This window comes from Betta splendens, chromosome 4 (genome assembly GCF_900634795.4).
Source record: "Betta splendens chromosome 4, fBetSpl5.4, whole genome shotgun sequence".
Lineage (NCBI taxonomy): Eukaryota > Metazoa > Chordata > Actinopteri > Anabantiformes > Osphronemidae > Betta > Betta splendens.
The window spans coordinates 19389399-19414755 of NC_040884.2; the positions used below are offsets into that span (position 1 = coordinate 19389399).

General features: G+C 46.9%; 2 protein-coding genes across 9 annotated transcripts in view; both read right to left on the bottom strand.

Moving 5' to 3' along the window:
- cacnb2a (calcium channel, voltage-dependent, beta 2a) overlaps positions 1-18876 on the bottom strand; it is a 39092-nt gene extending 20216 nt beyond the window's left edge. The window contains exons 1-2 of one of the 6 annotated variants that reach the window (XM_029147250.3): positions 18490-18876; positions 16592-16684 (exon numbers count right to left, since the gene is read on the bottom strand). In XM_029147250.3, coding sequence (XP_029003083.1) covers positions 16592-16684; positions 18490-18573 — 177 coding nt within the window. In that variant the 5' untranslated portion in view covers positions 18574-18876. Of the gene's footprint in view, positions 1-74; positions 330-6591; positions 6787-10872; positions 11374-16591; positions 16685-18489 lie in introns of those variants that run through there. The other 5 variants (XM_029147252.3, XM_029147253.3, XM_055508096.1 and 2 more) reach the window with 5 other exon arrangements.
- A 1973-nt stretch (positions 18877-20849) lies between these two features.
- On the bottom strand, positions 20850-25312 carry LOC114853647 (zinc transporter ZIP12-like). 3 transcript variants are annotated; one of them, XM_029147258.3, is made up of 13 exons: positions 25039-25312; positions 24180-24430; positions 23785-24105; positions 23505-23712; positions 23254-23405; positions 22985-23156; positions 22680-22852; positions 22429-22581; positions 22271-22351; positions 22105-22177; positions 21810-21968; positions 21547-21734; positions 20850-21397 (listed from the first exon to the last, which is right to left on the bottom strand). In XM_029147258.3, exons 2-13 carry the CDS (start codon positions 24417-24419, stop codon positions 21269-21271), a joined length of 2049 nt encoding a protein of 682 aa, XP_029003091.1. In that variant the 5' UTR covers positions 24420-24430; positions 25039-25312; the 3' UTR covers positions 20850-21268. The 3 variants fall into 3 exon arrangements, with proteins under 3 accessions (XP_029003091.1, XP_055364073.1, XP_029003092.1); XM_055508098.1 differs by having other exon boundaries at positions 24180-25312; XM_029147259.2 differs by lacking the exons at positions 22680-22852; positions 22985-23156; positions 23254-23405; ... (2 more) ...; positions 24180-24430; positions 25039-25312 and having other exon boundaries at positions 22312-22351; positions 22429-22571.
- Between the last annotated feature and the right edge of the window lie 45 nt (positions 25313-25357).

The window sequence follows — 25357 nt, forward strand, 5'->3', positions numbered from 1 at the left end:
AGTGCCAAGTTAGGCTCAGAAAAGTCGAAGAGTATAAAGTCTGAGTAGCCTTAAGCGTGTTTATACAGACTTACCAGATCGGACTCCTCACTGCCGGAGTGATACATTTCTGCCCTAGCGAGAAAATCCCCTCATCTGCTGCCCATCGTCTCGCTGAAAGAGGAACCAGCCTGACCACTCCGCTCCTACGAATCCCCCCGTCCCGGCTCCCGAGGGGAACGGCTTTACCTCTGTAGCCCAGAGAACGCTGCAGCTGGAGGAAAGTTAGCTCCTCTCAGCACTTTTCTTGCCTACTTCAGTCCCTGAGAGGGAGAGAAAGGACGAGCGTCTTTCCCACGCTGGGAGAACACTCCTTCAGAGAGCCGCTGCCGTCCTCCAGCCCCAAAAACAAGCCCCTCTGCCCCCTGCCCTTCTCCCCTCCCACACACAGACACGCATATATACACAAACGCGGTCCCGCGCACACACAGTTAGGAAGTAAGATCTCTGGCCAACAGGGCTGGCCTGAAAATTCCAGAAAGCACCAAAAGCAGCTGCGGGAGCTTTTTATGTCTGTGCGAGTGTGTGATCTAAGGAGCTTACATGTGTTCTGCTCAAAGAGGTTGCACTCTGTGTAAAGGAAGCTACAGATCTGAACTCATTGTATAGTCTCAACACATGGTGCCGAGACCAGGACGTCAGGAAGTAATTATCTTCACTACATCTGCAACATGCCTTATGTACTTTCATCATCAACAGGACGAAAGGCATCAGAACTTTCCAAATGGCACAAAATCATTTTGTATGTAAATCTGCATAAAAAATAAAATAAAAGCAAGTACATTAAGAGGCTACGAATAAGGTTAAGTGAACATTTGCTGGGTTTTAAAGTGACTGATTTCTATTGAGCCTCAGTGATGCAGCTGCTCAATACTGTAAAACAGCCCATTCACTTCAAAGAGAGTCACTGTATATGCTCCTTTTCATCATCTGACATCAAAGGCAGCACGGGAAAATGTTAAATATTCCAATAAATCTATTAAATGTGAGTCACAGAAGCTCCCACGGCTGAGTCACGACTTCCCAAAATCAGTTCATAACTAAACCATGTTTTCCTGTAATAAGACATTAGAACCACTAGAGGAATGCGGCTACCGCGCGCCGGGGAGAACCACACAGCACTCGGCTCATTATGCAACTGTACGCAGCTTTGCTCGACATCACGGTGAAGCTCACGTTTGTATTTTCAGCGTGGACAAAATGTTTTCTGGGCAACCTAGTCTAAATCCTGCATTATAGTGTGTTTGATCAGGGTTAACCTCTTTTTTGAGGATTATCCTTAGGGGCATGTGCTCGGTATGTGGCCATAATCACAAACTCTGCTGCTGACCAGACAAATATATAACAATTTCATTTAAAATGCAATAACATAGCTTCACATGGTCTTAGTCTAGCAAAAAAATAGCAACTATTCACATTTGAGAATGATGAAACAAGTGAATTTTGGCATGAACCAGTGTCAACAATCCATTTTCTGCGCACATTGATTATTGACTTATCGACTGCTATCATGATTCAAGCGGCCGTGTCACAACGTGGGCTCCAGCCCCTTCCCCTGCAGTGCTAACATGAGGTCAAGGTAAACAGAGGTGAAAAGAGTCTAATTAGGTTCAGGCCCGGAAGCTAAATTCTCCACATGCTGAGCACGATGACACTTAACCAGAAGTGTCATCTGGAATCAACCATCGCTGCCAGAAAATGTAATAATGATAAGGAGACATTTTGAACAAAGCCTGACTTTGACACTAAAATAATGTGCAGACGCGCTTTATAAAAAACTAAGCTGTTGCCCACATTGGTTTCCTTATGTTGTGCAGCTACTACAATGCCATGACATAACGTCATCCTTCACTGGTGATATCAGATCACTGGGGTTTGACAGATCGATGTCTTCCAGTTCGGCGTGCACTGACAAGCGACTGGCAGCGTTGCCTTTGGCTTATTGACCAGTATTAATGCACTGTTACGTCAGCAGGCATCGCCGCAGACACGGGCACACTGGCTACCAGGGCTGGTTAGGCAGGCCAACCTACACAGCTGGACCACGGGGGGGAAATCAATGCAGCATCATGGGCTGCACTTGGGAAATTACACTAGAATTAACTAAACAAGATCAAAAATTGCTTAGGCCCAAAGTACTAGAGGCGGAAATAGCTCAGATGTCAGGACGTCAGAGATTGAATGTTGATTTAATCTTTCAGTCAGATATTTGGCCTGAAACGGACAGATCCAAACCAAGACTCAAACAGACACCTCTGTTGTCTGCAGCCAGTGAAGCATTCAGCGTTAAAAGACACGCAGCTTCGGTTACAGGATCGAGTCACCAGGCTCCTTTCTGCACCCACAACAGCAGCAGGCACGAGTGCCCAACACTTTCATGCTAGTGCGGCTCCACAATGACCGTGTTAAAATATACAGCCCGAAACAGGAGATTCTTAAACACACAATACATCAATACAAAACAGTAACACCGAATTAAAAGTTCTATTATTACACATCATGACATATATACACACACACACACACACACACACACACATACACACACAAACGAGGATCATCACTGATGGGCTATAAAATACTAAATAAATGCATCAAAATTAGATCACTCGTGATCTGTCAGGGAGACTCTCGGAGCCTCTGCCTTGCCAAGAATGCTATTACACAAATGAAAAGCTCCAAGAGGACTTCAAGTGCCGGAGAATAAATCTATCAGTTAGCCTGGAAGAAGAAGTCCCCTCAGATCCAGCAGTGAATACACAGCGCACTTGCTTTCTTATCCTTCCTCTACAACAACTTCACAAGTGCGGCACTTTCTTTATAGTAGTTGATCCTGATATTGACTCTTCACGGTGCAACCAGGACAGACACACCGTCTGCTGTCAAACATCATATTTGGAGCTGAATGCAGTACATTCAGAGGGACACCATTTACACTGCTTTAGGAGAAATATGCTAATTAGCTTAGCATAAAAGCTAAACAGCTGTATGACAACCAGCTCTACTAAGATTCACAATGTGTAAAGCATAGAATCAAACGCATGGCTGCAGAATATCCAGATGAGAGTGGAGAATACGCGCCGGGCCTGATGGCTCCTGATTCACATCTAATGAAAGCCCCAGGGCCGGCAGCCAGCATCTGACTGAGGTTACCTAGCTACAACACATGCCAGGCCACTGGAGCCCCGAGACCCTCTCTAATTACACTCTACGAGGGAAACGAGGTGGAGAAAGAGCGAGATAAGAAAAAGGGCTGGAGCCAGGGGACGAGAGAGAGAGAGACACGCGAGGAAGTCCCAGCTGTTCGCTTTCCTTGGAGAGTCTGACTGCCATTTCTCCACTGCACCACAGGGCATCCTGTGCACGTGTCCCACGCCTCAGAAGAGCACTGAACGTGCACACACGTCCCACAATGAGGCCAGAACCTCCCTGTTACTGATAACAGAGGGGCATGACTCCCAACGCCCGAGTCTGCAACACCAGCGGGTTCCTGTGAACACAAAACAAGACCCTTACCCTTCTCAAGATGCGCTTAGTCCGTGGAGACAGAGGAATCTTGTCAAGAACGCCCAGGGGAATAAAGACCATGAGCTCAGTGTTGCTGGACAGCGAGTGCACGCAACAACTTGACTTTGGAAGCGCTGACATGTACAACGTTTGGCGGCTGCCGAGCAGCAAGTGGCGCTCACTGAGTCACTTCACGCTCGCTGAACACGTCAACGCATCGGCTGTCCCACATGGAGTCGTAGGAAAAACTCCCCCGTCCGCACTGTGGGACCGCCGTGACTAATGGAGTCACGCGCAGGTCAGGGAACTACGAGCCGAGGGAAAGACCGTCACTGTGTTTGCAAACACGCTTGTACAGTAGGAGTGGTGAATGCGGGAGATGCGGAGCTCACTGAGCCGCGAGAATCAGAAATTATTATTTGGAAGTTCATCAATGTCCAATTAGACCCATGCTCATGAAGGCATCGCATGGAACGATCAACACACAGCTCAAACTACCAGAGTATTTTCTAGTAATCACCTGCTCGTCTGTCTACGCTACCTCTCAGCGGGGGGGAGGGGGCGAACACACAGTAACATCTATGGGGGTGATTGCTTGTGTCCACTTGATCCCCTGACTTACTTTGTGATGATTGCTTCTCTCTGCGAGGAGATTTAAATCTGCTTTGGCCTTTCTGCCAATCCAGGATTTAGAGTAAAAGAAATGCCTGACATGAAACATAGTCACAAGCTGCTAAAAGCCATTCCTGATACCATGGAATGCGTATAGCACCAAGGTGGAGGAGAGAGACAAGGAGACAAGCCCCTAAGAACATACTGCAAAACAAACTCCAAGTGAAGCAGTTACAGCATTTTTATTGCTTATCATCATTATATATATCAATACTGAGGCGACATTTTCATCTTTCCCTGTTATGATCAGGAATCTTCCTCCAAATACAGGAGTGGAGGAACCAAAAGTCTAAATCGTCTGAAACCAGCAGTTTTTTCAAAGATGGGCTCCAGTCCTGACAGGCTGCTAAGAGAAGAGAAGGATGACCTTGCAGATTGTCTTTCAACTACAGAAAGGCCTCGCGAGCGGCAGCGCTAAACGGCAGACCCGGTCCTACATGAATCCACGATTAAAAACTAATCTCTACTTACATGAGGAGCAACGCGGAGACAAATACAGGCCTGTGAAAACACAGCAGCACAGGCAGCTACATTCGACGGGAGGATGCAGCAGGTGGAGGCTGCGAACTAAAGCAGCAGCCTCTGCACTAAACTGATTCTAGCTGTGGACACAGAACAACACGGACGCGTCATGTTTGTCCCTTTTACCTTTTTCTTCTTCTTAGACATGCTCGTTCTCCCACCTGTGTCGCCTCGACGTTCCTCAGCGGCTGTAATGAATTATGCAAATCCCCTGGTTTTTGTTTACAGAGACGTGGCCTGGGGGCGTAAGCGGCCGACGCCCGGCGCGAGGAACGCCGACCTGACTGCCTCGGCCGGAGAGAGGTAACGGCGGGGGGCGCGCTGCCTGGCAGGCGGCCGGGGTGGGACCTGGAGGGGAGCGACGGCCATCTCTCCAACAGAGAGCAGAACGGCTCATTGGGAGCGAAGAGCCTCTCTCCAGCTCGCAGTGGAGTGTTTGAGCGCCGCAGTCAGCTCTGGAGAGGTTTCCCTCAGCTGGCGGGGCATTAAGCCTGAATTTGATAGTGTGACATCTGCTGCGCGGCCCGGTCGCCTATATGACGCCGTGAGAGGCGGAAGCGAGCGGCGCATCGACGCCTCACAGCTCTAGGAGCGGTCGGCGTGATGCTGAGCGACTGTGGCAGAGTTGACCGCGGTAGTAGAACATGTGACCTCCTGCAGCTGTGCACCCGCGGCCGCACAGCAACGGAGCCATCTGGAGTCCTAATCCGCCTGGCACGGCCGGCCCGCGTGATTACGCATGTGGCCATCAAAGTCATTAGGCTTATTGAATAGACGAGGACATACCTGGGATCAGTGCACGGCGGAGGCTCAGCGGCAGCGGCCCGATGGGGAGCGTTTATGAAGGCTGCAGATTAACGCGGTGAAATAAACCAGAAACTAATTTGCAAACAGGTTAAGCAGGATGGATATATTGATAATTAGAACAAAAACATCCAATATGTTGGATACCACTTCCTATACGGATGTTATACAGTACTAGTAATAATAGGAGTTGAAACTGTAATAACAAAATTAGAAAAAGTCCTCAGGTCTACGTGTGCAGATCGGGTTCAGTGTGAGGACACACAGTACTGTAGAGCTGCATATGCACCATATGGGTGGGTCCAAGGAAAGTGGAGCACAGTTCCCCTCCAGAGGAAAACAAAGTACATTTATGCGCACGTGCAATACGTGGAGCAAGAGGCAAAGTTGTCACAAGGGCAACTCGAACGTCTGAACGCAGTGTGCGAACGAGCAGAATGACACGGTGACAAGCGGTAACTCCAGCACGAGGGCTCATGCATTATACAACGACGAGGCTGAGCCGAGCGGCTGCAGAGTGGGGGAGACAACTGGTTTTACGCTCCACAGACAGCAGGCGGATTCAGTAGTAAAGCGTGGCTCCGTCCCTCCTCCTCCCTGCCCCAAGTAGCCGATTTCATTCTCACAAAGCCACTCTGGCCCTAATCTCCCCATCTGCACTGGCAAGAAATCGAATCTCAAACCATCATTATGATTAGAACCTGTATTTACTGCTGCTGTGATCATTCATTTATTAGTAATAGCTGTGCATTCAGTCTCGGATGATGTCTATCTATAATTTGAACATACGTCATATTCCTTGGAGCGGAGACAGACTGATAACCAGATTTCATTAAGTGGGCATGTAGTAGTTCAGAGTTATATAAGACCTAAATCTCTAAGCCTCTCTGTGGAGCAGCCACTGGGCACAGGAGCGTCAAAAACCAATGGAAATATACTGAAACAGTCTGGATAATCTGCTAAATCGCTCAATCGTTTCACCATTATTATCAAGGATGCAAAAAAAAGTGGTTTAAGAGCCGAGGAGACGTCTCCTGCTCCACTTACCCACGACACGTTCTTATTCTTGGTTTGTTTGATCATGGCAGTGAGCGGAGGCCGGTAGCCCGCGGCGAGGAGCCCCCTCCTCAGCAGGTTTCAGCCCCACAGCCTGTTGCGTGTGCGGGTCTGCGCGAGGGCCGGGGACGCGTCTCCCTCAGCCAGTAGGTCGTCATCGACCCTGCCAACCCGCCAGTCCAAGCGGCCCGGCTCGGACTAAATCCAACATCCGTCAGCAGGAGAAGTTCTTAGGCTCCGTCACGATCACATGTGAAAAAAACAACCCAACATCCAGTGCAGCTTCCTTCCTGAAAGCACACAGTCACTTGATGGACTGATTATGTATTCACGCTGGGTATGAATATGAAACATCCCAGCAGGTTTAACCCCACCCTGCTGAGCCGCAGCGTGGCCCAATCGTGAGGCTGATCCCGGTGGCCGGCTCCTGAGGGCGAGCTTATAGCAGCGGCAGGATGAACCCAGTGAGTCTCTGAAGAGGACGGGTCTGTCCACCGACAGGCAGCTCCACCAAAACATCACTGTCCTTCATCTCCGCTCCATTCTGCCTTCATTAACCTGACTTTACTTTTCCTACACACGTCCCCTTCCTCCTCGCTCTCTCTCTCACTCGCTCTCAGGAGTACGTGTTCCCACCTGGCTGCTACCTGTTGTCATGGCATCTCTTTGCTAGGCGACACATGATGACAGAGTAAGGAGATGCTCATGACAATGTCTGTGCCGGCTTCTTTAGTCTCTTATACGCTCACTGGCCATTTTGTTAGTTACATGTGTGGAGCAGGTTATCGCTCTCTGGCCCAGGATTCAATCCACAGTACAGGACTCCACAAAGTCCACACAAGGAAATCTGTGAATTAGCCCAGTAAGTACTGCAATCACTGGGGGTCAGGACATGCAGGTTTAAAGCAGGACTTGATTCCGCTCCTGATCCATTTTTAACATCTGATGCTCTAATTAACTGTGTCTAATGCGCGTGTGGGCCAGCGGTCCTCCTCTGGTGCGCAACATTGTGCGAGTCTCTCTGCCGTTAATTGGTCTCAAAAAACATCTGCTGCTGTTTTGAGCGATGCTGAGTTTGGTTCTGGGGGTTCTGGACGTGTGAGGTGCCAGACTAATGGGTGTGAGCTGAGCATGCGGGTCCTTCACGTCCTTAATGATCCACTGTCCTAAAGAAGTCCACACACACACACACACACACACACACACACACACACACACACACACACACACACACACACACACACACACACACACACACACACACACACACACACACACACACACACACACACACACACACACACACACACGTGCAGTGTGTGTAATGAGCAGTGTAATGTGCTATAGCGCACTCTGGTTGTTTCAAAGGGAAGATGACACAATAATAACTGAAGATTTGAATTATTTTTGACATTAATTTTTAGTTGGCACAAACCACTTCTCACACTTAGATTATAATGTGCTTTTATTGCTGGAAAGCCTTCTCATGCATATAGATGTTGTTTGTTTTAACTTATTTAAGCGAGACCTGGCTGTTCTCATAACAGTGAGAGCGGCAAAGCAGTTTCAGCCCAGTCGTAACTGAATCAGGGTCAGTGCACGCAGCCTCACTGACATCAGTGTTTCCAAGCTGCAGTGGAGATGGAGTCTGCAGGACTTCACACTTTCCAGTCCCACATCGAGGTGAGATTATGTAAAGGCAGTATAAATCCTTGGAAATCTGAAACATTCCTAAAGACCCCTGTGGGCAATTATCCGCTCAGTTTCTGGGCATTTCCATATTCTGTGTAAATGTGAAAGAACGCGACACGGCTGCCAGGAAAGGCCTGCTTTAGCACTTCCTGCTAGAATGACCTAGACGATCCCACACCTTCCACTATTACCACTGTATCAGTACTCAGTCCCAAAACTAGTACATCTAGATCCTCCATTACGTTAAAATAATACTTTTCCGGCATATAAACTTGTGATGATGTTTACTGTGCCTCTCTCCGGTTGGAGACATATAACGGAGTTCAGACTCCTGGGTACCGGCGCTGCATCACGACAAGCAGGAAACCAACGGCGTGGGTCCTGCTGTCTTCAATTAGCCACCTCTCCGTGAGGATCGTCTGGGTCGGCTACTCAGACCCATCCGGCCCGGTCTATGTGCTCCACATTCCAACCCAGAGCAGAACTGCGTTCCGGCCCATTTCAGACATAAAGCACCGGTTCTGATAGAAGCTGTCGTGTCACGACAGCTTGGGTCTTCTCAAGGTCAGCACTGGACTGTCCTCTGTGACCCTGCAGCTCTGGACTGTGCTCATTATATTAATTTATTTCACTTAATTCACTGTGTGCACGCGCAACAAACACAAACACGTGGCTCAATTTCATGCACTTTCCACATGAGGTTTGGATGGAGTCAACAGCTGGTTCTGCACTAATCCACTCCTCAGTTAAATTAAAGCTTATGCAGTTGTTCAGTAAATGTTGATCCAAATTGTATAACCACTCTGCAGAGGTGAGCTAAGGACCAATGGCATTTTTCCCTCCCCACAATATCTTGGATAAAGTGTTTGTCCCACTTCAGGAGCTGGAAGCTTTTGTCTACATTTCCAGACATAATACGTCATAACGGGCCCACAAGACATGCTCCCATTTCAAAGGCTACCCCAAAGAAAAGCAGGCCGCTTATAGCTGGATCCAGAGGGGCACAACTGCTTTACTGGCAGGCCCCCGCACCACATAATCCAATGAACAGCCGTCAGCTGGTAAACCCAGGTTTCATAATGATTCTGCAGGTTTTAGTTGGTGCCAGGTGCTCCTGCATTTAAATGCTTGGATTAGTTCATTAATCAATAACCAGTTTGAGCTTCTATGACAGTAAACAGAATATTTTTTGAGATGTTAGAGATTTAAGGAGCTGCAATTGTAATTAAAACCTTACCCTAATTAAACATTATATATATATATATATATATATATATATATATATATATATATATATATATATATATATATATGTGTGTGTGTGTGTGTGTGTGTGTGTGTGTGTGTGTGTGTGTGTGTGTGTGTGTGTGTGTGTGTGTGTGTGTGTATATATATATATATATATATATATATATATATATATATATATATATATATATATATATATATATAACCTCTTATAATGTCAAATAACACAACGATGCAGTGAGAGAGATAAAACCTGACTGAGCTCAGTGAGCTTCTCTTCTCACTTCTTTGTCTAGACAAAATTCATTTCACCTGCTAAAAGCCTTAAGGGTGCTGGAACCTTTTCTGGGAATGTATTATGCACAGAAATTTATTATTAACATCTTTTATGTGCAAGTGTGCTTGTGGGTGAGTGAAAGATAAAGTGTAACATGGCCATCTAGTGGTAAAACCCAATTAGGGTCATTTTTATCTGCAGTTCTTGCAGTAATTAGAGTGAAAAGCCTTTTAATTTCTGCATTTCTCAGATATAAAACTGTTCAAAACAGAGTCCAGAAAGTACAAACTGTCCTCATTACGGGGAAAACTGCAAACAAGGCCACTGTTTGAAATATTAACAACATACCTGTAAGCAGATAAACACATTTTCTTCTCCCTTCATTTCATTAAACTAAAGAACCACAGTCAACATGTTCTAGAGACGAGCTTCTGCTTGTAAACACTAGCAAACACGCGGGACGTGAAACAAACCAGCGAAGCCCAATAAAGTGGAACTGTCAACCGGACGAGTGCCTGCAGCGCGAGCCCGCGGGACACCCAGCACCAACACCAGGACAGCCCAGGTCGCTGCAGAAAACTGTCAAGCAAATGCAAAAGAATCTCTGAACTAAAACCTGCAGCTTTCAGTTCAGTCTCAGTCCTGCAGCAGCCGGAGCAGTGATCACCAGCAAGGGAGAAACCTGGCATCGTTCTCTGGACTCTCTGGGAACAGCACTGACATTTTTAGTGAAGTTTATGCGAACATCTGCAGAAAACATCTAGCCTTACTCACAACCAGCATGAAAAAAACATAATGCAGCACATCAGTCTAAACATGTTGGCAAACGCTTTGGTTGGTTTAATCAGCTCCGTAATCTCTTAAACACACAATCTCTTTCTCTCTCTCACACACACACACACACACACACACACACACACACACACACACACACACACACACACACACACACACACACACACACACACACACACACACACACACACACACACACACACACACACACACACACACGGCTTCTCCCTCTGACCCCTGGGATAAACCACCAAACTCACATATGGAAGCTGTGCTCTCCGGCGATGGCCCAGCCCACAGCACGGCATGAAGGGGACCAGGACGTGGAGGAGTGGACGGCCGTCTCCCACACTCCCTGTCGAGCAGCAGCATGCGCTCAGCCTCGGTCCATGCCTGCACACTCAGCCCACAGGGATGTGGGCCGTCAGGAGACGCAGAGGTGGACGAGCCCCTACTGTAGTCCACTCCCCTCGCGGTCCGACTCAGACAACCTCAGGACTCAGGGTAGTGATGCCAGTCCTCCCTGTTCTCATTCGGCTGTAGCAGTGTCCACTATAAACTGCCTCTGTAACGACTCTGACGGATCCTCTGGGTAAATCCTGCGCTGTGCCGCTGCCGTGCCGTGGCAGAGACCACCGGGTTGCGGGCTGGCACGCTGGTTCAAGCTGCTGGAGGATTTCAACGCACACAAGCTCTCAGCATGAAGGAGGTGGCGTTCTGAGCGTCCTTTACTGACCGCTGTCCCTTGCTTCCTAATGGAGGGCACCACCCCTTCACTCAGCGCCTCGTCTCTCCCCTACTCTGGCTTCAGTCTGCTTTAAAAGCTCTACTCTCTCTCTCTCTCTCGATCTTTCTCTCTGGCTTTCTTTCTGACTTTGTGCTTTCCTCTTCTTCACGTTTTCCTGGTATTTTGTACTGATTCACCCATCAGCTGCACTGCATTACCCTTCAGATGTGGTGAGGACTGCATTGTGTTGCACTGGCTCGAGCAGAGAGTGGAGCAGCAGCACAACTTCGCCTGTGGTGCAGAGTGAAGATGTTCACACGGTCGCGACTGAGTGCAATTGCAAGACCTGCATGAATGTTTCTACCCTCCATTCCCATCACACACGTCTTTCTTACTCCACTGAGTTCAGGTGATTGAATTCGGTCTGACACGCAGCCTCACAGGGTTCTGCTGCGTCAGACAGAAATTCATCCTCTCTATCAGCTTCCAGCATGTTAATATATGTCATTTATACGCTCATAATGATTATGGATGTAAATGCAACGCGATGTCATTAGCGATAGCTTCCCAATGTGACATTTACTGTCATTCTCGTTTATTGCATGCACATTGTGCCGAGTGGAGTCGATTTTGATGTAAAAGCGCCGTCATACACAAAAGCTTGTCTCATCTGCAGCAGCGCACACTACATCAGTGTGGTTCTCCTGTCAGAGGAGCCGCACAGAGACTGTGGTTTGTCACCAGCAAAATAACAGCGTGATTCCTGCTGTCGGGAGGTGCGGCGTGCTGATGAACATAACAACTCCCTGTCTGCATTAATCAGAAGTGGAAATGAAATATTCTGTATTGTGAGGTTAAGAAGTTGAGTTAGTAAAACATCTTGATCTGTTAAATATACATTCTAAAGAATAGAGTTTATTACCTTTGTTATAAAGCAGTATACATTTTTTATGACATGATCTTATAAAGGTGTGTCAAGTTTTAATTATTTTAAGGTTAATCATTTTGGTGGTGGTCATCATTGACAGTACTGGCATCCATCTATCTTCTGTCCAACATGAACATGGCTTTGTTGTTAATCAGTAGGTTTATTGTCAATATTTCATAGCGTGTCTGCTGTGATGGAGGGGCATCATTATAAACAGAGGTGTGTACCTAACATTGGGGGGGATGATCTGTTATTCTCTCAGAGAGTGTCCACCTTGGAGAAATGATTGTTACTGAGCTACTGTTGACACTAATAATAACACTGGAGAGGAACAGAAACCTGTCTGTTTCATCCGGGTTCAATGTTTTTTCTAAACATATACTATATCTACTTAAGGAATAACATAAGGAATAAAAATATACCTACTTGAGTTTATAAACGCAGAGACTGGTAATTGATTGTCTAATTAATTTATCTGTCTATTACTCTCATAAAATGTCTCAATTTTACTCAAAAGGTTCCACAGTCCACACACAGTGGACTGATGATACAGTAGATAAGAAAAAGTTTTACAACATATTGTGACGTAATTTGCTTCAGTTCATTTTCAAATTGAAAATCCTACAGTTTCACCTGTGCTACCCAGCCTGTTAATTAGCATACGGCTCAGATAAAGCTGCTGTAATGCAGTTCTGAGGAGGGACCTGCATTAGTCCATTTTCCCACTAGATGGTAGTCTGGTGCTGCCAGATGAGCAGCAGTGCAGGTTCACAGTTGCATTTCTTCATTCCTCATATTCACATAAACGGAGTGCTCAGTCAGTAGTGTGATTTGATGCCAAAAACTATGGCTCCACAGAAACACCTACTACTGGAAAATTATGACATATGTTCCATAAGGTTCAGACACAGGGCTGTATAAGTAATGTTAGACTATTTCTAATGACCTGCTATATGTTACATCTGATTGTTACCAGACCCAGAAGTTCTTTAAATCACCAAGTTTCTCCATCAGGGAGGAAAAACAATAATCTAGAGGATGATGAAAAGGGGAAAAATGCTGACAATCAGTGACTGAGGTAGAAGGGGTCCCAGCTCACCAGCCCTGTCCGACAGCCTTTCATCGCTGAAGCCTTTTCTTCTGGCCTCAAATGTTCTGACGGATGCGACAGAGGTTCTAACTGTAACAATGTGCCGCAGAGTAGGTGCTGCAGAGGGAGAACTCAGAGAAACACTGGTGTAAAGAAACAAGACAGCGATGAAAGTGCTAGGAGGAGGCAGGTGATAAAGACGAGTGGTGGGAAGCATTTACATATAGATAATGAATGTGGGAGCCAGCAGGAGGGAAATAATGACACAAGGCTAAATTATGCAAATTACAGTCTGAACTACTGCACTTTTGATTCTAAGAGGTATTGAACATAAGCGGATTTGAAGGTATATTGACCTGAAAAGGTTCAGTATCTGATGTTAGTCTTTGCCCTAAAATGAGCCGTGGATGCAGTGCTGCACTGCACCAAACAATGACTTTTTTACCTGTCAACACTTTACACGGAAAGACGCTAAGTACTGTCCACGAATCAAAAGAGTATTTTCTGAGGCAAAGAGCTTCACTGTTGTCCAAAACTGATTAAAAATACATCAGATGAAAGACCGCTTTATTTATTTTCAGCCCTACTGCTGTTCTAAACTACCTGAACTGACTGTAGCATCAAATGTGTAATCAGAAAAAATAGGGATAAATGAGCTGAGGAGCTTAGGTCAGGTAATTTTAATAAGCGTGTTTGTTAAACAACAGCATATGTCAAACGTGTCTTCAAATTAATTCTTTTTTTGTTTCCATGCATCAAACGCCAGAAAACCTCACACCAGAGAACTGACTGAGGAGTTCAGACTAAAACTAACAAAGAAATGATCGGACATGCTTTGTTACAGAGCCCACATTTTTTAACAGCATGACAAAAGTAATTTAGTAAGATTTTTTTTTTTATTTACTCTCACTTTTACAGCTCTACTTTAAAAATCCTCCCTCTCCTGTTGAAACCTGTTATTTGTTCTGAGCTTTGTTCCTCACTCTCTCTGAGGCACTTTGTTAGAGAAGCACTATATGCAGAAAGTTTATTATTATTCAAAGTGATGGGGCGCTGGATGCTTTCCCGGGATGCATCAGACAGACCAAAGCACTCTACACACCAAACACTGTGCCAGCCTGCAGACGGACAATCAGTTACACTGACACCTACTGGTTTGGGCAGTTTACACTGTAACATGTAGCTACAGTAGCTCTGTGTGTGGAGTCTCACGTTATATTAACGTTTGCGTTCAGCTGCGTTTCAGGCTGGACCGTGACGCACACATCCACTGACAGATGCTGTGAGGCATTCAGGGTCGTTAAAGAGTGTAGGTCATCCATGTTTCCAAAGTGCTTAGAGCTAAGTGGCCTTCTGAGCCACACATTGTTTTCTTGTTCTCAAATTAATGTTTTTTTTAAATCATGAGAAATGCACTGACGTAAATGTCTGGAGCTTAAAGGAAATTTAATTACATTAAGTACTTGATCATAATCTCACTGTTTTTAATAATATCTATTATCATTTATAGCAAAAAGCACACAATTTGCTTTTTAGTGAGAAAATGTCTGCCTCCACATAAGTAAATATACACCATGTATCTGAAGATGTTGAGAGTTGCTACATGTCCGTGACAGATCTACCCTTATTCCTTCTCAATGGAGAGTCGATCTCCACTTATACACTGACCTTGCTACTCCCACGGCTGAGCGGTCTGGACCTTCAGCCTTCCCAGCCTCCTCCATATTCCCCCCGGGCTTCAGGCCACGACCACAGGGAATGTCTCTCATCTCTCTCTCCGTCAGCCTACTCTCTGTCTGCTCTCTGTTCTTGCGCTCGATCCGTTGGAGCGTGAGTAACTCTGTCTTTCAGGAGCTGTTGATGTGTGGTTACATGAAAGCGATGATGCTCAGAGCTGCTGTGGATCGATCGAGCGGTGGCCTTAGCGAGCTTGATATGTTCTGGTGACGCCTACAGGTATCAAAAGACTATCAGGCACCAAACAGGCAGCCGAGTGAAGGAAAGTACACAAAAGATCACTTCATTTAAACCCACTCGCCAAACATTCTTCAGCAAGTAGCTTTAAATGTTGATAAGTGTGAAGTGAGACGTAATGAAACAAAGAGAAGCAGGATTAAACCAGATGACGGGTTTGGCTCATTGTGACAGTTGTCTGTGACAGGCAGCATGATTGAGCTGAAGCAGGGGAAAAATGAAGGCAGACTGAAACTGCTGGTGATGATAACACAACTAAAAAAAATGTATTTACAGTATTACCTAAACAAAAACGGAGTTACTGGAAGCTGGGCTATTCCTGGGGCCCTCTTGTGGCAGATATCTCAAGGAGGATGTTTCTGCTCCGAATGGGAGGCCTCACTGACCACGAAACGTCCTTCATTCTGTCACCGCATCGAACCTGAACTGCCTCGTTTCTGTAAGATGTCTCATTACAATGCAGATTGACACTTTTTCTCAGACTTGCTCGGTTTATCTGTGATTACTCAGGCTGAAGGGGAACTCCGCGTTTGGGGAAAGGACTGTGGGAATGGGCATCGGCTCCCAAGGGTGCCGATAAAGACGAGGCAATTTCTCACCGATCAGATCCTGTTGAGCGCATTCAGAACTTCCTGTGGCTTTGAGATGAAGCAGACGGCAGGCCGCGAGGTGTCCTGGTTTGTTCTGACCTCCTCCAGCTTCCCATTACTCTGTCGCTACCGTGCCAAAAGCAAGGGGACGTGTGCCTCCTCCAAAAAAGGCAGAAACATTTAGGCAGGGGTGCGCATCCTCGCCCTGACCCGTCCTGTCCCTTTGCAGGTCTGTTCAACAAAGAGCAGACACAGAGTGTGCACCTAGCACAGTCTGCTTTATAACAGGCCACTGTGTCACCACGCACCGACACAGTGGCCCCACAACTCAGTGGAGAGGCCTCTACTTAACATAGTGTACCCAGCGGTGTTTACAGAGAGCTTTCACTGCAATGCACATCTCACCTCTGATGGATAATGATGACTGAGACTGGGCTTTTATGCCAGTTGCACTTAATGTCAGGTATTTACACACACTTGGGGACACATACTGGCACCAGCAAGTGCTACGTTCCCTTGTTTTTTTGTCCTGTCTGGCAGTTCAGCAGCATGTACTGGGCTGAATGCCATGTTGTGATTGTGATTTATTCTTCTTTAAATTCTTGCAGGCACACATGGCATTTGCATTTAGTGGTCATTACAAAATAAAGCACTGAAGAGTTAGCCCTACCTGGCGAACCAGACTGTTGGTTGTGGTGTCTGAGGAGGTGCTGCCATCTGAACCTTTAAACCGCCCTTTTCTTCGCGCTCCTTTGCCTTGAGACTTCAAAAAGGAAAAAGAAAAGTAAGTATTAAGTATTTATCAAGTATTTACAACCAATTACAAACCCCATTGAGAGTTAACATCAGGTTAGTTGGTGACAGGTGAGGATTTCATTCCCCAATGGCTCAGTCTTTGCATTTTACAGTTTAAAATAAAACCCTTGGTCAACCATTTTTCTTGGAGGCCAAACATGTACAGCAAGACCAAGCCACATCATTGTCCCAGAGCATGGCAACAACTCACGCTCACCACTGCTCATCTCAGGTAAAGCCTTGGAAATTCCATCCAGGGTTGAAATTCTGATTTTCATCCATCCATTATCTGAAGTGCTTATCCTTTAAAAAGGCTGAGAGGGGCTGAAGTTGATCCCGGCTAAATGAAGTGATTCTTTTAAGTTGGCAGCAAGAAAGCTCGCTGCTGGCAGATGATCAGGAAAAAAGGTAAATACTGAACTATATGACAGATGGCTCCGGCAATACATATACTGTACAGGGTGTGACTGGAAGTGAGCAGCTGGGGAATCTATTGTGAGGTCTATTGGGCAAGTATGAAATGAAAAGCTGTGAAAAACAGGACTGGTCTGCAGAAAGAAAAAAGAGCAGGTGAAAAGGCAAGAATAACGATAAAAACAGCTCTCTAAAATGAGTATTGTCTTAATGTAGGTATGTAGGATTTCAAGGCAGGAACTCTACTCTAATACTTAAGTGTTTAAGAGCTATATTATAACAGATGTCATAAAATGATGGTAATTATGTGGGTGGTCTCTAAAATGCTATGTGATTTAAGGGGCGGCTGGAAAAGTAATACAGCTCAAGTGCTCATTCAGCATGTGTTGCCAGTAGCAACTGAAAAACATAAATTAATTTCAAATCTGCCTGTTATTCCGGCTCGTTCCTCCTGGGAAATGCTCACTGGGCATATAAAAGGAGACAGAGCTATTTTGACTGCTCGTGAGGAGCCGGGCAAACAGCTTGAGCTGCCCGGGGACGGTCTACATGAAAAGGACGGGACTCAAAGACAGAAATACCACAAAACAACAGCAACAGATGTAAATTCTGCGCAACAATGATAATGTGTAATCCACTATTTTGCCTAAGGACATATTCTGAACATTTCTGACAATCAGATACATTTGCTGAAGAAAACTAAAACAGTTGAATGTAAAGGAATTTACTTCAGTTCAACAATGAATTTGTATTTCTGCTAAATTTACAGTTCATGATTATTTATATTTTACGTTAATTCAACTGCATTTCACTAAAAAGTAGACTACAGGTTTTGTGATAATGTAACTGTGCTAGATACATTTTGATGATTTCTTCCTATAATAACTAAGGTGTTGAAATACTAAAAGAACATTTATCTACATAAATGATACACAACAGAACATATGCTTTTATTTAGTATTTGACATTTTACCAATATTCAGGTATATGTATCAACTACAGTAGAGTCTACATTCTATCTAGTTCAGCACTAAATAAAATGTTGTTGCCTTCATGTAGCTCTACAAAATTAAGTACTGTATAATTGTAAATGCTGCTTACATTAAAGTATATTTCAGAAAATATGAAACAACCAAAACTACTTTTCATCATTCTTTTGCTCTCCGTTTCCTTTTGCTGATATATATTTTTTTATTGACGCTTAAAATTACGTCAACGCCATCGCCGGCGTTTTTTCGCCTGATAAGCTAAAAACTTGCAGCTAGCTTGAATCCAGGTGAGACAGACTGAGGCAGGTGAGCTAAAGTTAGCCCGTAGCTTAGCCGCGCTAACTTTTACAGGCTGCTAAGGGAGTCTTACTTGTAACGTCGGCCGCTCCAGTGACTCCATGTGTTTGTCCAGAGGCGTCGCCGCTCCCGCTTTGGGACTATTGTTGACGACCATTCCACCACTTGACAAGAGCCCGACTGCGTCCCGGGAAGCGGCTCAGTCGCATTCCGTCACTGTCGCCGGTTCACGCCGGCGGAGCCGAGGCGCCGCTGCCGGGCTGGCACCGCCGAGGTTCAACTCTGTGGAGGCGGTTTCCCTCCACTTCAGATGATGATGATGATGATGGTGATGATGATTCTGTAGCCTTCAGCATCGCACAGCCTCAGCCTCCTCATCAGTGCCCTCCTACCCACTCCGGCTGCGCGCTCCGCTGCGCCGCGCGCCCTCATCCAACGCCGACACCTCTGCCTTCTCACGGAACCGACCGAGGAGAGGAAGAACGCAGAGAGCGTCCACGCGTGGTTTAACGCCGTGGAATGAAGTGTTTTATTTACAGTCGGCCTCTTAAGTTGTGCCAATAAAAATAATAATGTGCCCAGTGCAGCAAAGGTCAAGAATGTTTTCTGGACAACATCTGGTATATATTTAATTATTTATTTAAGTGTATTAGCGTGTGGGTTGGTGTAATTACACTTTTCAACAATCAGCATTACCAGAGGTGAGGATGGCAGTAAGATGTGAACCGGAGGGGGCACTAAAACACAGCCTTTGCTCTAAACGTGTTAGCCGAGCAGGAGGGGAGGAATGCTGGAAGTGGGAGCTAAAGCTGACATTTGGGCGCCTCTCACTATTCTGGGCCCGACTGGAAGTCAGCAGTCAGTTGTGGCGTGTGTTGGGAAGTAACAGCAAGTTCTGAAAAGTTGTTTAGAAGAAGAATGTAAACACAGTGAATGTTCAGCAGCAATGTTTAATATCACACTGAATGTAAATGTTGCAAATATATATTTTTTATTATAAAAGTTCAATTTTAGTTTTATACTGATACTTTATACACCGCAATGGAGCAACCGAGAAGCAGTGCGTGTTCTCAGCTTTGGTGTCCATCAGCGCCCTCTAGTGGGATGGTCCGCATTTGCTTTTTAAACTGGGACTTCACGGATTCTAGTTTTTCAAAGTGATGCTATTTATCACGTGTAAATAATATTAATACGTTTCACTTACAGTAGCCATAAGCTGATTCCATGTGACAACAGTCCCAAGAACTTTCAGTCATTTATTTTTCCTGCTTCACTGTCATCACTCCTTTTGCTCCTCTGACCCGTAGCTCAGGTCTTCGTCTGACAGGCCTCTGCTGAGCTAATGAGGATACTCAGTGTTAACGCCAACATGCCCCACATATCAAGCCCTTCCTTCCTCCATCCTGGCAGCAGCTGCCTCACAAAGATGCGCGCATGCCAGAAAAGTACGTCCAGTAGGCTTGAAGCTTTCCTGGAAATGCCAAAGGGACTGGCATTTCCAAAACAACAAGAATCAGCTAGAACAAGAGAAATGCAGCAACCTTCCTGCTATTGTTTTCACATTAGTCAGGAAGTGGAGATAAATGGTGTCAGCTTTTTTCTGACAGTCCAATAATCTCACGACACTGTCAGTGATCCTGCCTGTTCGCATGATAGTCAAGCTTAGAATGGCAAATTGAAGTAATCGCCATGCAACCGGTGCAGTGAAGCTAATCCTCATGCACAAACAAGACAAGTGCCTCACAGATGCTCAGAGCACCAGGATTTAATCACAGCAAGCTGATTAAAAAGAGAAACCCTCTCTCAAACCCACCCACACTTTCAGTATCACAAATCCAATTTATGTGCAAATAAGTTGATTTACTGAGTTGCATTTATCTCATTGTGCCAGTGTATTCATGATTCCCTCTTCCTCCTCCTCCTCCTGCTGCTGCTGCTGCTGCTGCAGGCCCACTCTGGTCGGTAAAGAGCGTGTGCGCTGTGTGGGCCGCATCGCCCCGGAGTTTTTTCAGTCTCTTACAGTGAGCATTAGTCATCCAGGTTGGTGGATGAAGAGAACAAGTGGCTCAGGTGGGTGGAAGTGCCCTCATATTGGATCACAGTGGCCTCAAAAACAAAGAACAATGCCTGTGAGATTAGACACAGAAAAAGAGCAAACAGAGCTTCAGAAATAAACGTATTTAAAACTAGCAACACTTCTGTTCACAGTCATTTCTCTAATATTATCCTACAAGTCTTGGAAAACATCGGAATTTGATATTGTCTTTACCATTAGGAAAATTTAATTCCTCAGAATAAAAGAGCATGCTGACCTTAAAAAAAGAATGTAGCAGGTTTAGAGTAATTCATTAAATTGAGATTAATAATATTAAAAAAATAGCTTTATTCATTTAGCACTTTTCAAGAACCAGTAATAAAGTCATAAAAGCAAAATGGTGGAATGTATTGTTTAATTAAAGATCAAAGACAGGAATCAAACGATCTTCTTTAAATTCATTCATTCATTGAGCATGTGTGTAGTGACTTCCCCTTTAACTGAACTAACTAGCTTCCTCACATAAAGCTGCCGAATAATATTAAAAGGGCAAACTAGACATCTATTTTCCAGATACAAAAATAAATCATCATGTACAAAAAGGATTCATACAGTAAATATTTACCATCCAGTGCTGAGACTACAACATGAATGTTATCATAACGTCGCTAGATGTGCACAAAAGAGAATAATAATGACCACGTGCCACATACTGTACGTGTGTGTGTGTGTGTGTGTGTGTGTGTGTGTGTGTGTGTGTGTGTGTGTGTGTGTGTGTGTGTGTGTGTGTGTGTGTGTGCTTTATGTATGTTTGTTATTAAAATTTCAGTTCGTGTTCAAAGAGGGCGAGAAGCAAAAGGCAGGTCCAGCCCATCAACAGGCCAAGGTTCTGCAGGAAAAACACGAGACATGGTCGGTAGGTCTTCACTCGGCTCATCTCTGGAAGCTGGAAAGAAGAGAAACATTATTCACTAAGGACAAAAGTCTGAGAAATATTTGGTGTATTCTTATATTACAGTGTGAACAAATGTGGTCAAACCACTGTTGTTGTTTCATAAGATTTGTTGTCAGCAGGCTTTGGTGAGGCTGCGTTACCATTTCTACAAGCGACAGGTAGAGGAAAAGGCCGGCAGTGACTGCAAAGATCCACTTCTGCACTTCTGCCTCTGAGGAAACGAACAGGCCGATGTAGAGGCCCACGAAGGCCGTCAGCGCGCTGAGGAGGTTCATCAGCACGGCAGTCTTCACTGACAGCCCGCAGCTGAGCAACACCGCAAAGTCGCCTTGGAGACAGACAACAGGCAATGAGTCAGTCCAGTTCCCTCGTCGGAGCCAGAGTTAAGCAGCGGGCCGCTCACCCATCTCGTGTGGGATCTCGTGGCACAGGATGGCCACGGTCGTGGCCATGCCGGTCTCGGCCGAGGAGGAGAAGGCCGCCCCGACGACCAGGCCGTCTGCAAAGTTGTGAAGGCTGTCTCCCACGGTTACCATCACAGCCAGCAGAGGAACCCCTCGTCCTGGGAACGCACAAAGCCGCCCTGTGTTAGTGCGGCTCATCCTGGGCCCGTGACAATGGCTCAGTCAGGGCTGAGTGACTAATTACTAAGTGCATGACATTCATCAGTGCTGTGGGCTCGCAGAGGAGGAGCTTACTCTGATTGGAAGGCCTCGTGGTGGCTACGTGTTCAGGGGAGACTTCTGTACACTCCAGGTCGTCCACGGGTCCCTGCAGAACATTCAAACGATGCATTTCACACGTTGAGCTTCCAGAACCTGCCTCCTTTTCTTTTTCACAAAGCAAACAATGGTGACTGCTCACCAGCTGTATGGTGGAGATGGACTTGCCCCTCCGTGACTCACCGTTGCAGGTGAGCTCCACAGAAAAGTCACCGGCATGACTCTGCAACCAAAGAAGGTCATACCATAGCAAGATCCTTTCATTAAATTAAGAAAATGTGATAAAAAAGGTACTCTTACATGGCCATGAGGCACAAAAAAGGAAAATATCCTTTCAATAAGGAAAAAGCTGTAGATCCCAGAGATCACGCCCACTGTCAGCCACAGGCTCTTCCTTCCATCGCCGAAGTGCTCGTCGCCGTGGCCGCGCGCGTCGCCGTGGAGTCCGAGGACCTGCAGAGGTGGATGAGGAGAAGACGAAGGGCCCGTTTAGGGTTCCACGCGGACACATGGGACCTGTTTGTGACCAGGGCGGCGCCGTGGCCGTTCACCTGCGGCAGGAGGTGCAGGAGTGCGTCTCCCGACAGAGTTCCCACTGCGAGGCCCACGAACAGCTGCAGGACCAGCGCGTAGGTCTCCTGGCAGGAGCTGAAGAAGACCAAGCAGATGCCGAACATGGAGCCCACCGTGATGAGCAGCACAGCAGCCGTGCTGTAGCCGTACTCTGCGGACAGGAGAGTCACGTGTCTATGTGCTCAATCCTCCATTTTATTATTTAACACCATTGCTTCTGTGATAAACTGCACAGCATCTCGGTTCTCAGACACAAACAGTGAGGCTGCAGTGCACGTCTTACTCTCCAGAGCAGTGGGCGGAGATCCTCTTGTTTGTTGCTCTGCAGACTCGCAGGCATTGCCTAGCAACTGCTGAACGATGGCCGGGCAAATTTGTCTGAAGTGCTGCTTGGAAATTGGCAAATGAGGATCCAAAGCGAAAATATCGACCAACTGGCTGGCTGAAAAACACACCTGACGAAATTTAAAGGAAAAGGCATTTTAAGGATAAGCGGGAGCCTTAATCTACTTTCCTGGCCCAAATCCAAGCTAACATTTGTTTGGGTTTCACCTGGGCCCAGTCCCTGCTCATCGCTGCCACGTCATGGTTGCAACAGTCGCTCTGATGCCCGGACCGCCCCGTGATGCTCCGCCTCCTTCTGCCTTCAGGGTGCGTTGCTCTGTCTTGGCCCACACCCAGCAGATGAAGCAGCTCTTCCAAGTCTGAGCAGAGATACGGCAACATGAGGTCATAATGTACACCAGGTCTGATTTACTGTAGATTGTCTGCATTAGTGCATTAAATTAAAGGCACTCCCTTACCTAGAATCTGCAGGCTATTTGTGCAGTTCAGGGAGCGAAAGATGTAGTCGGTAAAAAACGCAGGCGACGGCAGGCTCCTCCTCCGGAAGCAGTGGCCCTGCAGGATGTGGCTGATGATGTCTGCAGCCAGTCTGGGCACAGAAGACTCACCAGCACCCGGAGGTTCCTTCACGCCGACATCGTCCAGGAGACGAGAAGCATCAATGCACTGTAGGATCAGACATTATATTAATATTACGCGTTGGTGTCACTCGACAGATTCGCTGGATGTAAATTCTACCTTCTCATCGGAGGATGTTTCTTGGTTGGAGGGCTCATAGTGCTGGTTGATGACCTGCAAAATGCTTTCTGTTTCAGCAGGCGATAGGAGGCGGCCGTCCTCCCCTGGGTGTAGGTTGGTGAGGGCCAAAAGGTAGAACTGATAGTTCCCCGCCGAGGAAAAGGAGCGTGAGGAAGGGGAGGCCGCGTTGGACACGCACAGGTCCTGCAGGTTAACGATGTAGTACAGCAGAACCGTCGAGATCCGCTGGTAGTCCTCCTCAGTGAGAAAAGCCCTGCCGTCGTCCTCCAGCACAGAGAGGGCCGTGTCTGGTGTCAGGCACTGGAAAAGACAGTCAGGAAGAGTGTGGGGACGCCACAGGAAGATATCAGGCCATCTAAAAGACCTCAGGGTACCTTCTCACACACGTCCTGAGATGTCCCAGTCCGTCCTGCACAGTTCACGGCCCGAAGAAGCGCAGCGATCAGCACTCCAGTGTGGTTCTTCTGCAGCTGAGGCTTTCCTCCGGCTCCGAGGGGCAGGTCCAGGGCTCTAAGAGCCTCCTGCAGGGATCCGCGGCCCCGGCCCCTCACCTCCACGACGGTCCCCAGACAAACCAACAGCAGCCAAAGGGCAGTGCCTCCCCTGCAGTCCATGGTGCTGCGAACTAGGCAAGAGGGCGATGGAGAGAGAAGCAGGCGGGGAGAGAACAGAGCGCTTCTAAAAACAGAAGACCCATGGACGTGTGGTTGCTGAAGGAGGCGGTAATAATAGTGGTACAAGACGGGGAGGCTTTAACTGAAGCAGCTTTCAACGGTGCCAAGCGGTCGGCCAAAGCTGGGGCCCCTCAGTCCACAACAAGAGGATTAGTGCAGGGAAGTGAGAGAGAGCAGGCAGCAGAGAGAAGGGGGCATGAAAGGGGGACTAGGGGAAAATCCACTAGGAAACAGCTTTTGTTTAGTTAGTGCAATGACTCAGACAGACGGAGCTTCACAGACAGTAGTTCTATGTGTCTATGTGTCTGTGAATGTCAGTGAGTGCATGTCGTATGTTTTCTGCATGAAGCACCGGGCAAATCAAAGGTTTATATCATTCTGCTTGATCCCTGAGTCATCAAAGACAAAACAGCAGCAACAACAGACACCAGCACTTTCCCAGCTTCCGCCCACACTCCGCCGCCTGCGGGTCAGACCGACCGAGCCGCAGGGAACACAAGCGAAAAGCTGCAGCCAGAGCTGAGCTGGACCCGGTGAAAGGTGGGGAAGCTTACAGTACCTGATGAGCCGGGCCGGCCGTTCTGCCCTCGCGGCTCCTCTCGCCTGCTCTGGCTCGGTGCGCTGTCCTCCTCCTGTGCGATAAAGAGCAGACCCAGTGGCGACCTGGGCAGAATTCCTGGGCATTGGTGCTGCTTGTAAAACCCTCTCAGAAGAAGTAGGGAGTGAGTAAGCTCATGGGGATTAACTGCGACAGCCTTGGAGGGTCCACGGTTGCCATGGAGAATGCTGCCTCATTTTCAGCAGCGAGGTGATGGGGGCGGCCAGCTGCCAGCAGCGCCGACTGAATGACTCCTGCCTGAGAGCAGCATTTGGAATTT

Excerpts from the sequence above, each read along its gene's own strand:
- LOC114853647 (XM_029147258.3), bottom strand. The coding sequence starts at position 24,419 with ATGGACTGCAGGGGAGGCACTGCCCTTTGGCTGCTGTTGGTTTGTCTG. Across the intron at positions 24,106-24,179 it reads CTCAGGACGTGTGTGAGAAG|TGCCTGACACCAGACACGGC; the intron begins GTACCCTGAGGT and ends TGTCTTTTCCAG. Across the intron at positions 21,735-21,809 it reads CGAGATCCCACACGAGATGG|GCGACTTTGCGGTGTTGCTC; the intron begins GTGAGCGGCCCG and ends TCTGTCTCCAAG.